Below are 14,237 nucleotides of genomic sequence, written 5' to 3' on the forward strand. Positions count from 1 at the left end.
CCTTGACTTTTTCCACATTTTATTATGTTACAGCCTTATTCTAAAATTGATTTAATAGTTTTTTTCCTTCATCAATCTACACACAATACTCCATAATGACAAAGCAAAAACAGGTTTTTAGAAATGTTCGCAAATTTATAATTTAAAAAAAACGGAAATATTACATTTACATAAGTATTCAGACCCCCTCAGTACTTTGTTGAAGCACCTTTGGCAGCGATTACAGCCTTGAGTCTTCTTGGGTATGACGCTACAAGCTTGGCACACGTGTATTTGGGGAGCTTCTCCCATTCTTCTCTGCAGATCCTCTCAAGCTCTGTCAGGTTGGATGGGGAGCGTCGCTGCGCAGTTATTTTCAGGTCTCTTCAGAGATGTTCGATCGGGTTCAAGTCCGGGCTCTGGCTGGGCCACTCAAGGACATTCAGAGACTTGTCCCAAAGCCACTCCTGCGTTGTCTTGGCTGTGTGCTTAGGGTCGTTGTCCTGTTGGAAGGTGAACCTTCGCCCCAGTCTGAGGTCCTGAGCACTCTGGAGCAGGTTTTCATCAAGGATCTCTCTGTACTTTGCTCCGTTCATCTTTCTCTCGATCCTGACTAGTCTCCCAGTCCCTGCCGCTGAAAAACATCCCCACAGCATGATGCTGCCACCATCATGCTTCAACGTAGGGATGGTGTCAGGTTTCCTCCAGACGTGCCTTCTGTCTGGCCACTCTACCATAAAGGCCTGATTGGTGGAGTGCTGCAGAGATAGTTGACCTTCTGGAAGGTTCTCCCATCTCCACAGAGGAACTCTGGAGCTCTGTCAGGGTGACCATCGGGTTCTTGGTCACCTCCCTGACAAAGGCCTTTCTCCCCCGATTGCTCAGTTTGGCTTGGGCGGCCAGCTCTAGGAAGAGTCTTGGTGGTTCCAAACGTCTTCCATTTAAGAATGATGGAGGCCACTGTGTTCTTGGGGACCTTCAATGCTGCAGAAGGTTTTTGGTACCCTTCCCCAGATCTGTGCCTCGACACAATCCTGTCTCGGAGCTCTAGAGACAATTCCTTCGACCTTATGGCTTGGTTTTTGCTCTGACATGCACTGTCAACTGTGGGACCTTATATGGACAGGTGTGTGCCTTTCCAAATCATGTCCAATCAATTGAATTTACCACAGGTGGACTCCAATCAAGTTGTAGACACATCTCAAGGATGATCAATGGAAACAGGATGCACCTGAGCTCAATTCTGAGTATCATAGCAAAGGGTCTGAACACTTATGTAAATAAGCTATTTCTAAAAACCTGTTTTCGCTTTGTCATTATGGGGTATTGTGTGTAGATTGATGAGGATTTCTATTTATTTAATCCATTTTAGAATAAGGCTGTAACTTAGCAAAATGTGGAAATGGGGAAGGGGTCCGAATACTTTCCGAATGCACTGTATTTGTTGAGGACTGAGGTCTGACTTAGCTACTGTGGGGGAGGATTTAGGGGGTTTATTGTCAGCCGACCACTAACTGGGATTGAAAACAAGGCTGTACATGACCCATAGAGACAATGCTACTCTACTAACTAGTGAATTATATTGGCAAGCCAGTTGTTACCATAAGCATCATCACAACAAATCTAAGAGAGAAATTATTTGTATTTTGTTTAGAAACATTAGGATCTGAGCTTTTCCTCTTATTTTACAATACCACACAAGTTATATTGAATACATTCCACACATTCTCTACTTACCACCTTAACAATAACCAGTACAGTAGATCATCTGAGGACCTCAGTCCATTCATGGCATGTCCTGCTGACTTGTATGCCATATCAAATCAAATTGTATTTGTTACATGCTTCGTAAACAACAGGTGTAGACTAACAGTGAAATGCTTAGTTACGGGCCCTTCACAACAATGCAGAGAGAAAAAAAATTGAAATAATAGGAGGAATAAATATACAATGAGTAACGATAACTTGGCTGTATACATGGTGTACCAGTACCGAGTCGATGTGCTGGGGTACGAGGTAATTTGAGGTAGATATGTACATATAGGTAGGGATAAAGTGACTAGGCAACAGAATAGATAATAAACAGTAACAGCAGCGTATGTGATGAGTCAAGAGTGCAAAAAGGGTCATCAGCAGGGTTGATAAGATTAAACCATCAACACTGAACTATCAATCAACTCTTTCCCACTGTATAACCATGAAGAGAATGTGCGTTGTTACTGCTCATATTACACTAGCAATCAGATGAGTCAAGAATACCAGACCATCTAACACTTGATAGATTGTACATGCCAGTGATTGAGGCACTCAGTGAGATAATTACATTAGCCTTGTTCAGTGAGCACCATTCCTCATGGCCAAATGTACAGTAAACCATGTACAGTTTCAGGACCACTGGTCATCACTGAGTCATGAAACTATATCTGTAACATTACCCCCCAGTCACAGGTACAGTATACTGTTGACATAGAGGTTTACACTATAACGTATATGCCATGAGCCAGAAAGCAGGTGCAGAAGGTGAGTTTAATACGGAACAGATACAAACGAACAAACATGGGACGCGTACTGAACGTGAGAGACAACCAATAACACCTAAGGACTGATGACAAATGAGGGCTAAATAAAGGGGGAGTAATCAGGGTATTGATTAAGTCCAAGTGTGCCTAATGATGGGGCGCAGGTTTGCGTAATGAGGGTTGCCAGGTGTGCGTAATGATGGGTTGCCAGGATTGGTGGTTAGTAAACCGGCGACGTCGAGCGCCGGACCGGTGGAGCGGGAGTAGACGTGGCAAGTGCAATAAAGATACATTTGGGTGAGGATGGCGCTGTTAAACAGGTAAGTGTGAGTGAAAGAGGTATTGGCCAGAATGGCCACTTCTAAAAGGGTGAGTTGTGGAAGTCTTATTTAGTCATGTCAGAAAGATTTTTGTTGTGCAGAAAACACCAGTGAACTATGCTGGTAGCATCTTTAAAAAACACTAAAATGTCATTTCAGTAAGCCCCTGGGAGGACATTAAAAGGAGAATGCCATGTGCCCCGTAACCTGGAATCATCAGGGAATTTGGCTGAAAGCTGTAGAAATCAGAGGACCTCCCAGTTTGTAATAGGGGACATAAATCCCATGGCCGTCTGGTCTGGTCTGGTCTGGTCTGGTCTGGTCTGGTCTGGTCTGGTCTGGTCTGGTCTGGTCTGGTCTGGTCTGGTCTGGTCTGGTCTGGTCTGGTCTGGTCTGGTCTGGTCTGGTCTGGTCTGGTCTGGTCTGGTCTGGTCTGGTCTGGTCTGGTCTGGTCTGGTCTGGTCTGGTCTGGTCTGGTCTGGTCTGGTCTGGTCTGGTCTGGTCTGGTCTGGTCTGCCCAGCCCTCTTATGGAGCTTCACTTCCCTTTGTTCAAAACTCCTCCCTTCTGGGAGCAAAGCCACGGTGAGCCCTGGAGCTTTCTCTGCACTTATTAATTCATGTTTGGGAAAACTGTATAGTAATTGTAATGCGTAAACAGTTCAACATGGAAACGCAAACAGATATCCTTTAAAATATATTTATTTTCATACAGGAGGTATTGCTGCATGCATTGCATCCGAAATGTGAGAGCACAGAGAATGCTATAGCTGTGTAACACTTGAGAGAGAGAGTCATTTTGTGAAAAATGTAAGCTGTATGTCATTATTTATTTGTACCATTTAATTGTCTGTGTTATCTGAATGATCTGCACCAGTTTGTGCGACTGACAGACAAATCGAAAGAACTGTAATGTAGACAAAGTACACAGTGGTAGAAGAATAGATCCTCCTCAAAATAGTTGAAAACCATTATCATTGAAAAACACTTAGCTAGGCAGATTTGAGCTTTGTTGCAAGATCATAATTTGCAAGATCATCATTTGCAAGATCATAAACCTGAACGTCTAAAGGAAATGTACATCTGTATGGTACACAAACATGCTAAATGAATGCAGCAGTACCGTCCCCTTATCACACGCTTGGAATATCCCTGCCATCCCCAAATACACAAGATTAATCCAATTACGTCAATGTTATTTCTTTAGGGCTCACCAGGTGGCAAAGAACAAAAGCCAATTGTGAGGATTCAGATCTAAGCGCCACAGACCAAGAGAATAAACATCATAAACAGAATCACATTGAACCATTCAAGTCACATTTCTGCAATAAATAACTAAAATTATTATTGCTTCAAGAATCTGAAAGGTCCAATTGAAATACAAAATAAATGGTACATATACAGTATGTTATGTATGGCTGCCTTTGTGTAGGTGCTCGGCTCCACTGCTAGAATCCCTGCTGATAGAATGCCTCCAAGCATGTGGCATTAGGCCATCTAGATAACATGAGATACATCCAAACTCTGATCCTCAGCTTGTGAGCCTGCCTGCCCAGTAATCTACCATTATTCTCTGAGCTGACTCCAGAAAAATAAGAGTATCTGGAGTAATTTCACACAAAGGCCAGGTGTTAAGGATCCTTTGTAGCTGTCTGATGCCAATTCTGTAACCATCAGGTCACCCCAGAAAGCTCGGTGAAGCAGGTTTTCTGTTTATAGAACAGTGATTTGACCTGGACAGGGTTGAGATCCTGCCTGTTCTTTACCTCTTCCACCTCCGGTCCTTTAGGAGACTGCTGCTGCTGGTCCCTATACTGCAGGGGATGACATAAGGGGTGTGTCTGTGTCTGTCTGAGAGGCTCTGGCAGAGGGGGGCTCACATTGTGATTGCGGAAACTAATAACGGAAAGAGGGTGGTTGTGAAATAGGCGCTGAGTTCAGAACGGCCCCTGCAGGTGTGACATGGCTATGACAGGGGTAGGAGTTCTCACAGCTACTGATGCTGTGCTCAGTGTGGTCGAAGCTGAGGCCATTGGCCTTAACCCTTACTGAGCCACCGAGGCTGTTGGGGGTGGAGGTGCGGGTGCTGCCGCCACTCTCAAACATCTCCCGGCGGTGGAGGCCGAAGAGGTGGTGGCGGATGATCCTCCTGAAGGTGTGGCGGAACTCCCGGATGCGGTATGCATAGATGAAAGGGTTGACCACCGAGTTGCCGTGGGAGAGGATGATGGCGACGTATATGATCCAGAGGGGTGGGCGGGCACACTGAGGGCAGAACAGGGTGAAGCAGTTGATGATGTGCAGCGGCAGCCAGCAGATGGCAAACAGGCCCACGATGATGGCCAGCGACTTGGCTGCCTGGACCTCCTTCTGCAGGGTGGAGTGGGACTTCCCCCCGTGGACAGCCTTCAATTCTATGAGCTTCAGCTGATGCCGAGCTGCCATGAAGATCCGCAGGTAGATGACCAGCATGAGCAGCAGAGGCATCAGCACACAGGCAAAGAAGTTAAAGTAGACCATGTAGTCCATGACCACCACCTCCTCAAACAGACACTCCATCAGGCCTGGGGGGCAGGTGCTGTTGGGGCGCTCAGTGGATTTATTCCAGCCCAACATTGGGGTCAGGCCGATGATGATGGACAGCACCCAGCAGACAGCAATGATCCCCTTGGCACGCTGGCCAGTCACCAGGCTATTGTACCTGTGGGAACAATAAAGATATGGACTCTGTTAGTAAGACACACAATCTAACCCTAAGACCTAAAACACACGTTCAGTAATTTTTTTCTTCCCCCAATTTCGTGATATCCAATTGGTAGTTACAGTCTTGTCCCATCACTGCAACTCCCCTACGGACTCGGGGACTCAGAAGGTCGAGAGCCATGCGTCCTCCAAAACACGACAGCCAGCCGCACCAATGTGTCGGTGGAAACACTGTCCATCTGGCGACCAAAGTCAGCTTGCAGGCGCTCGGCCCACCACAAGGAGTCGCTAGAGTGCGATGGGACAAGGAAATCCCGGCGAGCGCTAACCCGTACGACGCTGTGCCAATTGTGCACTGCCTCATGTGTCTCCCGGTCATGGCCGGCTGTAACACTCGGGAGGCACACATGCTCTGTTGGATTGGGGAGCACGAGTTGTCTCTCTGGAGGGTTAGAGTCCCCCAGAGGTTAAGGGATAGTGAGTTAAAAATAAACATAATAGGCATATCATTCTCACACACTTTTTTTTAATGGGAAAACGTCTCTTTTAAGTAATAAAATAGATACTTAAAAACAAAATGTTAGTATTTGGAAGGGACGTCTATTTCGAGTGTGTCTGTTGGTCAGTGTGGGAGAGCAGCTAAGCTATTTGGCCTATTTCTGTCACATTCTCAAGATGTTAAAGTTCAAAGGTTAGCTGTGAGGGATGCAGGAACACAGACATGCACAAAAGCCCTAAACTCAGAACAACAAACTATCTTGGATGCAATAAGTCTGCACACACTATCCAGAAAGTGTATAAGTAATGACTGATTATTAATTAATTTTAAGGCATAATGTAATTTATATTTGTCTATATAGGAAAATAAATGAGTGGTCTAAACAGCTAATGTTTTTTGACGTGTATAGTTCTGAAGGGGGGTCATGGTCTGTATAAACTCATAGTCAAAGGAGATTCCACTTAACTGGTCCTGGGTGAGCTTGCCTCCTGGGAAGGAGGCTATATATCTGGATCCACTGAGGAAATCAAAAAAGCTAATCATGCCATTTGGGCTAAAGATTTAAAGTTAATTCAAAAATAGCACGGTCTTCTGCTGCTCTATTCTGAAAATACCTCACACAGGTTTTAGATTTACTTTAGATTTTTTTTTGCAATTGCTACTGGCATGAAAACTACACAATGTACAGTGAGGGAAAAAAGTATTTGATCCCCTGCTGATTTTGTACGTTTGCCCACTGACAAAGAAATGATCAGTCTATAATTTTAATGGTAGGTTTATTTGAACAGTGAGAGACAGAATAACAACAACAAAAATCCAGAAAAACGCATGTCAAAAATGTTATGAATTGATTTGCATTTTAATGAGGGAAATACAGTGAGGGAAAAAAGTATTTGATCCCCTGCTGATTTTGTACGTTTGCCCACTGACAAAGACATGATCAGTCTATCATTTTAATGGTAGGTTTATTTGAACAGTGAGAGACAGAATAACAACAACAAAATCCAGAAAAACGCATGTCAAAAATGTTATAAATTGATTTGCATTTTAATGAGGGAAATACGTATTTGACCCCTCTGCAAAACATGACTTAGTACTTGGTGGCAAAACCCTTGTTGGCAATCACAGAGGTCAGACGTTTCTTGTAGTTGGCCACCAGGTTTGCACACATCTCAGGAGGGATTTTGTTCCACTCCTCTTTGCAGATCTTCTCCAAGTCATTAAGGTTTCGAGGCTGACGTTTGGCAACTCGAACCTTCAGCTCCCTCCACATATTTTCTATGGGATTAAGGTCTGGAGACTGGCTAGGCCACTCCAGGACCTTAATGTGCTTCTTCTTGAGCCACTCCTTTGTTGCCTTGGCCATGTGTTTTGGGTCATTGTCATGCTGGAATACCCATCCACGACCATTTTCAATGCCATGGCTGAGGGAAGGAGGTTCTCACCCAAGATTTGATGGTACATGGCCCCGTCCATCGTCCCTTTGATGCGGTGAAGTTGTCCTGTCCCCTTAGCAGAAAAACACCCCCAAAGCATAATGTTTCCACCTCCATGTTTGACGGTGGGGATGGTGTTCTTGGGGTCATAGGCAGCATTCCTCCTCCTCCAAACACGGCGAGTTGAGTTGATGCCAAAGATTTCGATTTTGGTCTCATCTGACCACAACACTTTCACCCAGTTCTCCTCTGAATCATTCAGATGTTCATTGGCAAACTTCAGACGGCCCTGTTTATGTGCTTTCTTGAGCAGGGGGACCTTGCGGGTGCTGCAAGATTTCAGTCCTTCACGGCGTAGTGTGTTACCAATTGTTTTCTTGGTGACTATGGTCCCAGCTGCCTTGAGATCATTGACAAGATCCTCCCGTGTAGTTCTGGGCTGATTCCTCACCGTTCTCATGATCATTGCAACTCCACGAGGTGAGATCTTGCATGGAGCCCCAGGCCGAGGGAGATTAACAGTTATTTTGTGTTTCTTCCATTTGCGAATAATCACACCAACTGTTGTCACCTTCTCACCAAGCTGCTTGGCGATGGTCTTGTAGCCCATTCCAGCCTTGTGTAGGTCTACAATCTTGTCCCTGATATTCCTGGAGAGCTCTCTGGTCTTGGCGGAGAGTTTGGAATCTGATTGATTGATTGCTTCTGTGGACAGGTGTCTTTTATACAGGTAACAAGCTGAGATTAGGAGCACTCCCTTTAAGAGTGTGCTCCTAATCTCAGCTCGTTACCTGTATAAAAGACACCTGGGAGCCAGAAATCTTTCTGATTGAGAGGGGGTCAAATACTTATTTCCCTCATTAAAATGCAAATATATTTATAACATTTTTGAAATGCGTTTTTCTGCATTTTTTTGTTGTTATTCTGTCTCTCACTGTTCAAATAAACCTGACATTAAAATTATATTTATCTTATCATTTCTTTGTCAGTGGGCAAATGTACAAAGTCAGCAGGGGATCAAATACTTTTTTCCCTCACTGTATGCACAAAATGCTTATTTCTCTCAAATGTTGTGCACAAATTTGTTTACATCCCTGTTAGTGAGCATTTCTCCTTTGCCAAGATAATCCATCCACCTGACAGGTGTGGCATATCAAGAAGCTGATTAAACAGCATGATCATTACACAGGTGCACCTTGTGCTGGGGACAATAATAGGCCACTAAAATGTGCAGTTGTCACACAACACAATGCCACAGATGTCTAAAGTTTTGAAGGAGTGTGCAGTTGACATGCTGACTGCAGGAATGTCCACCAGAGCTGTTGCCAGATAATTTAATGTTCATTTCTCTACCATAAGCCACCTCCAACATCGTTTTAGAGAATTTGGCAGTATGTCCAACCTGCCTCACAACCGCAGACCACGTGTATGGCGTTGTGTGGGTGAGCAGTTTGCTGATGTCAACGTTGTGAAAATAGTTTCTTATGGTGGCGGTTGGGTTATGGTATGGGTAGGCATAAGCTACAGACAACGAACACAATTGCATTTTATCTATGACAATTTGAATGCACAGACAGATGCCCATTGTTGTGCCATTCATCCGCCGCCATCACCTCATGTTTCAGCATGATAATCCACGGCCCCATGTTGCAAGGATCTGTACACAATTCCTGGAAGCTGAAAATGTCCCAGTTCTTCCATGGCCTGCATACTCACCAGACATGTCACCCCTTGAGTATGTTTGGGATGCTCTGGGTCGACATGTTCCAGTTCCCACCAACATCCAGCAACTTCGCACAGCCATTGAAGAGGAGTAGGACAACAGCCTGATCGACTCTATGTGAAAAGCTGCATGAGGCAAATGGTGGTCACACCAGATACTGAGTGGTTTTCTGATCCACACCCCTACTTAAAAAAAAATAACAGATACATATCTGTATTCCCAGCCATTTGACTCCCAGCCAGTGTGCTCCTAATCTCAGCTCGTTACCTGTATAAAAGACACCTGGGAGCCAGAAATATTTCTGATTGAGAGGGGGTCAAATACTTACAGTGAGGGAAAAAAGTATTTGATCCCCTGCTGATTTTGTACGTTTGCCCACTGACAAAGAAATGATCAGTCTATAATTTTAATGGTAGGTTTATTTGAACAGTGAGAGGCAGAATAACAACAACAAAATCCAGAAAAACGCATGTCAAAAATGTTATAAATTTATTTGCATTTTAATGAGGGAAATAAGTATTTGACCCCCTCTCAATCAGAAAGATTTCTGGCTCCCAGGTGTCTTTTATACAGGTAATGAGCTGAGATTAGGAGCACACTCTTAAAGGGAGTGCTCCTAATCTCAGCTTGTTACCTGTATAAAAGACACCTGTCCACAGAAGCAATCAATCAATCAGATTCCAAACTCTCCACCATGGCCAAGACCAAAGAGCTCTCCAAGGATGTCAGGGACAAGATTGTAGACCTACACAAGGCTGGAATGGGCTACAAGACCATTGCCAAGCAGTTTGGTGAGAAGGTGACAACAGTTGGTGCGATTATTCGCAAATGGAAGAAACACAAAATAACTGTCAATCTCCCTCGGCCTGGGGCTCCATGCAAGATCTCACCTCGTGGAGTTGCAATGATCATGAGAACGGTGAGGAATCAGCCCAGAACTACACGGGAGGATCTTGTCAATGATCTCAAGGCAGCTGGGACCATAGTCACCAAGAAAACAATTGGTAACACACTACGCCGTGAAGGACTGAAATCCTGCAGCGCCTGCAAGGTCCCCCTGCTCAAGAAAGCACATATACAGGGCCGTCTGAAGTTTGCCAATGAACATCTGAATGATTCAGAGGAGAACTCGGTTAAAGTGTTGTGGTCAGATGAGACCAAAATGGAGCTCTTTGGCATCAACTCAACTTGCCGTGTTTGGAGGAGGAGGAATGCTGCCTATGACCCCAAGAACACCATCCCCACCGTCAAACATGGAGGTGGAAACATTATGCTTTAGGGGTGTTTTTCTGCTAAGGGGACAGGACAACTTCACCGCATCAAAGGGACGATAGACGGGGCCATGTACCGTCAAATCTTGGGTGAGAACCTCCTTCCCTCAGCCAGGGCATTGAAAATGGGTCGTGGATGGGTATTCCAGCATGACAATGACCCAAAACACACGGCCAAGGCAACAAAGGAGTGGCTCAAGAAGAAGCACATTAAGGTCCTGGAGTGGCCTAGCCAGTCTCCAGACCTTAATCCAATAGAAAATCTGTGGAGGGAGCTGAAGGTTCGAGTTGCCAAACGTCAGCCTCGAAACCTTAATGACTTGGAGAAGATCTGCAAAGAGGAGTGGAACAAAATCCCTCCTGAGATGTGTGCAAACCTGGTGGCCAACTACAAGAAACGTCTGACCTCTGTGATTGCCAACAAGGGTTTTGCCACCAAGTACTAAGTCATGTTTTGCAGAGGGGTCAAATACTTATTTCCCTCATTAAAATGCAAATCAATTTATAACATTTTTGACATGCGTTTTTCTGGATTTTGTTGTTGTTATTCTGTCTCTCACTGTTCAAATAAACCTACCATTAAAATGATAGACTGATCATGTCTTTGTCAGTGGGCAAACGTACAAAATCAGCAGGGGATCAAATACTTTTTTCCCTCACTATATGTTAATACAATGTTGAACTGACCTGAGAGGCATCTTGATAGCGATGTAGCGGTCTATGGCGATGGCCAGCAGGCTGAAGATGGAGCTCTGGGTGAGCACCAGCACAAAGCAAGCAATGAAGAGGCATCCATAGAAGTTGGAGCAGAAGCCTGTGCTGATAACGATGGCGAAGGGGATACCCAGCACTCCCACAGCAATGTCTGCCACCGCCAGGGACACCACAAAGAAGTTGGTGATGCTCTGCAGGTTGCTGTTAAGGCAGACGGCCCAGCAGACTAGCACATTGCCCAGCACGGACAGTATGGCTATCAGCAGTTCCAGCACAATGTAGATGACAGAGGCAGCATCGTTCAGCATGGTGAGCGGAGCAGCGATGTCACTGAAGAGGAGGGAGGACCACTCTCCTCAAAGTCCATAGCTGCAGACTGGCAGCGGTGACTGCACCCTGTAGGGCTTAACTCGCTACCTGGGACTATGGCTGAGCTCTCCAAACACAGAGACCACTTCACCTTAAAGCCTCTTAGAAGTCCCACAGTTGGTGGTCAGAGAAGCAGTCCAACCTTTCTGTTATCGTATCTGCTGTCCTGTCTGGTGCTCTCCTCTCAAGTTCCTCCCCTCACTGTTGCATGATTCAGCATGAAACTCCGATGGGGCTGAGACTGAGCCAGGAAGCGGTCACATGAGCGTCATACTGCTGCAGATAAAGGGAAGAAAGAGTGAAATAAAGTGGAAGTGCTAAAGGACGTAATAGGAAATGACTGCATAAAATACCAGTGAATATTACAATGATCCTTTCCATCAAATATTAACCATGTTTGAAGTCAAACAATAAATGACAGTGTTTTATCTGACATGATACACTGGAATGTCCAATGTAGCAAGTAAAATACACTGTAAAGTAACAATTTCATTGTTTACTTTACATTACTGTACTCTATTCCCCATACAACTGGTGGTCATCATCATTCATACTCGATCCGAAACCAACATCAAGATCTGCAATAGTCACCACACTACAGTACCTGGGCAACTGCAGTGATCATGTTAACACATGATAACTGACTTCCCACCAATCCTCCTTAACCCCATTAACAACAGTCACTGAACTGTAAACCAGGGGTCAGCGGAAATATAACCAGTGTCAGAATGACACAATGGTGTTATGGAGCTACTATCCCAGTGAGTTAAATGTCAGCTGTCCCAGAACATTCCCAAGGAATGTTCTATATGTCCCCAGGAGATTGCCAAACCCCTGCCTGATAAGGGGAGAGGAGTCTTGAGGACGTCCAGAGACATATTCACTAAATGAGGTTATGAGAACACCAAATTAATAATTCCGATTTTGTTAGATGGGTGTCGTCATGCTCAAGAAAAAAAACTAAAAACAATTCAAGTAGTTCAGTATGTGATTTGAGAATACAGCAAGCATAATCTACACTTGACAATTGTTTTAAATTAGGTCTAATTTGTCAATCAACTGAGGTCACTGCGTAACACTGAATTTCCCTGGAATTGTATGTGAGAGTGAAGAGGTTTCCAAGCTCCTTCCATACAGAACTCTCATCATGTTTATGGAGGAGAATTCCCATGGTGAAGCCAATAATGTTTTCAGGAGATAGCAGCTGTGCTGGAACTGAAAGGCCTTTGCTCTCAGAAACATTTCCATTTTGGTGGGACAGAGGTTTTTTTCAGACCGATCTCAGTCACTGTGTAAGTTTCCACACTGTTTTAACTTTATCACACACATACAGTATAAGGTGCAAAAAGAGGCTGTTGCAAATTGTGTCAGTCTTTGACCCCATGTAACCCAACAGTGACAGATCTAATAGTCATAGCCTAGTACTCTGTAGGAAAACCTCTTTGACAATGCAAAAAGCCTAATATGGCTACATTTCTATAATGCAGGTGAGAAAATAAGAGGCATAATTATGTTCACCATCACACAGACCTAGTCACAAGTGAAGGTGCAAAGTGGTACCTTTTAAATGGAGGTTACAACTGGATTAGAAGTGATATCTCAATGTGAACGGCATGTGTGACCCTGTCCCAGTCACCTTACAGCAGCTAGGTAATAACAGTGTATTTCAGTTGTCCTCTTTGATAGCACTTGAGGGGTATGAATTGTCCAATAGTCAATCATGTTAAATGCATTCATATTCCATCCTGAAATGTTTCTCAACAGCTGTAGCCAACAAGAGTTCTGACAGTATTCTGCTCAACAGTGGGTCCTGGTGGTTGGATGTAAACCAAGGTGGTGTATTTGGAGTGCTTTGATATCTCAGATGAAAGGTATTGTATGTTTCAGTTTGACACAAATGTAAAGGTATTAAAATAATGTCCATGAAGACAAACCAACTGAACATACAGTGCCTTAACATGTGCACATAAACAGCTTAATGTATAACTGTTTGCCCAGGAAACCAGAGAACAAGAAATCTGACTTCCACTTTATTAGATTACCTGGAGAGGTAAAATCATCGTGGTAAAACCTGCTACATCCTGTTCACATGAGGAAACCTATACCTGGCACACCCATCAACATTATCCTTACCAGAAAGTGACAGTATTATTCCCTAGCTCTCTCGCCTGCCTCCTGAAACTCCCTATCAAAAGAGGGAGTACACCAGAACATACAAGGGAATCTGTGTAAACATAATATCTAGAAATCCATAAAGTAATTCCAAAAACTCCCCAAAATGTACTGTGCAAAATTCTCTCTAAAAAAAAGCTTTGCATAGGCTACTGTTTCCGTATACCTGGCTGAAAATCATTTTGATTGCACCAGGATCAATAACTGTTGTAATAAACTTACATTGTCTGAAAACAAAATATTTAATTAGGCTATTCATTAAATGGATTTAAATGAAAGACTCTAAATGCAAATACAAACCCTTGGACTTCTATCTAATGCTATTTTCAATTTCTAAAAAACATACCTTTTTCAATGTCCCTCGACGTGTCTTATTCCAAATTAATTACAACCTAACAGAAATAGTTTGCACCATGTCAATAAACATCGCTCGAATAAAATATATTATAGGCCTAGGTTATAAATCGTGTCAGATTGAACGCGCGTTGTAAAGGATCATAGCTGGGGAACGTAATTTGATAGGCAATTTGTGCG

The 14,237-nt window shown here is 44.0% G+C and overlaps 1 protein-coding gene across 1 annotated transcript; it reads right to left on the bottom strand.

Moving 5' to 3' along the window:
• Positions 1-3,504: 3,504 nt before the first annotated feature.
• Positions 3,505-14,237, bottom strand: LOC121551280 (adenosine receptor A2a). Its single transcript, XM_041863845.2, has 3 exons — positions 14,050-14,237; positions 11,136-11,807; positions 3,505-5,517 (listed from the first exon to the last, which is right to left on the bottom strand). Exons 2-3 carry the CDS (start codon positions 11,468-11,470, stop codon positions 4,713-4,715), a joined length of 1,140 nt encoding a protein of 379 aa, XP_041719779.1. The 5' UTR covers positions 11,471-11,807; positions 14,050-14,237; the 3' UTR covers positions 3,505-4,712.

Source organism: Coregonus clupeaformis, chromosome 18 (assembly GCF_020615455.1).
Source record: "Coregonus clupeaformis isolate EN_2021a chromosome 18, ASM2061545v1, whole genome shotgun sequence".
NCBI lineage: Eukaryota > Metazoa > Chordata > Actinopteri > Salmoniformes > Salmonidae > Coregonus > Coregonus clupeaformis.

Coding starts and splice junctions, on each gene's coding strand:
- LOC121551280 (XM_041863845.2), bottom strand. CDS start 11,470: ATGCTGAACGATGCTGCCTCTGTCATCTACATTGTGCTGGAACTGCTG. Junction 5,518..11,135: donor GCTATCAAGATGCCTCTCAG/GTCAGTTCAACA, acceptor TTGTTCCCACAG/GTACAATAGCCTGGTGACTG.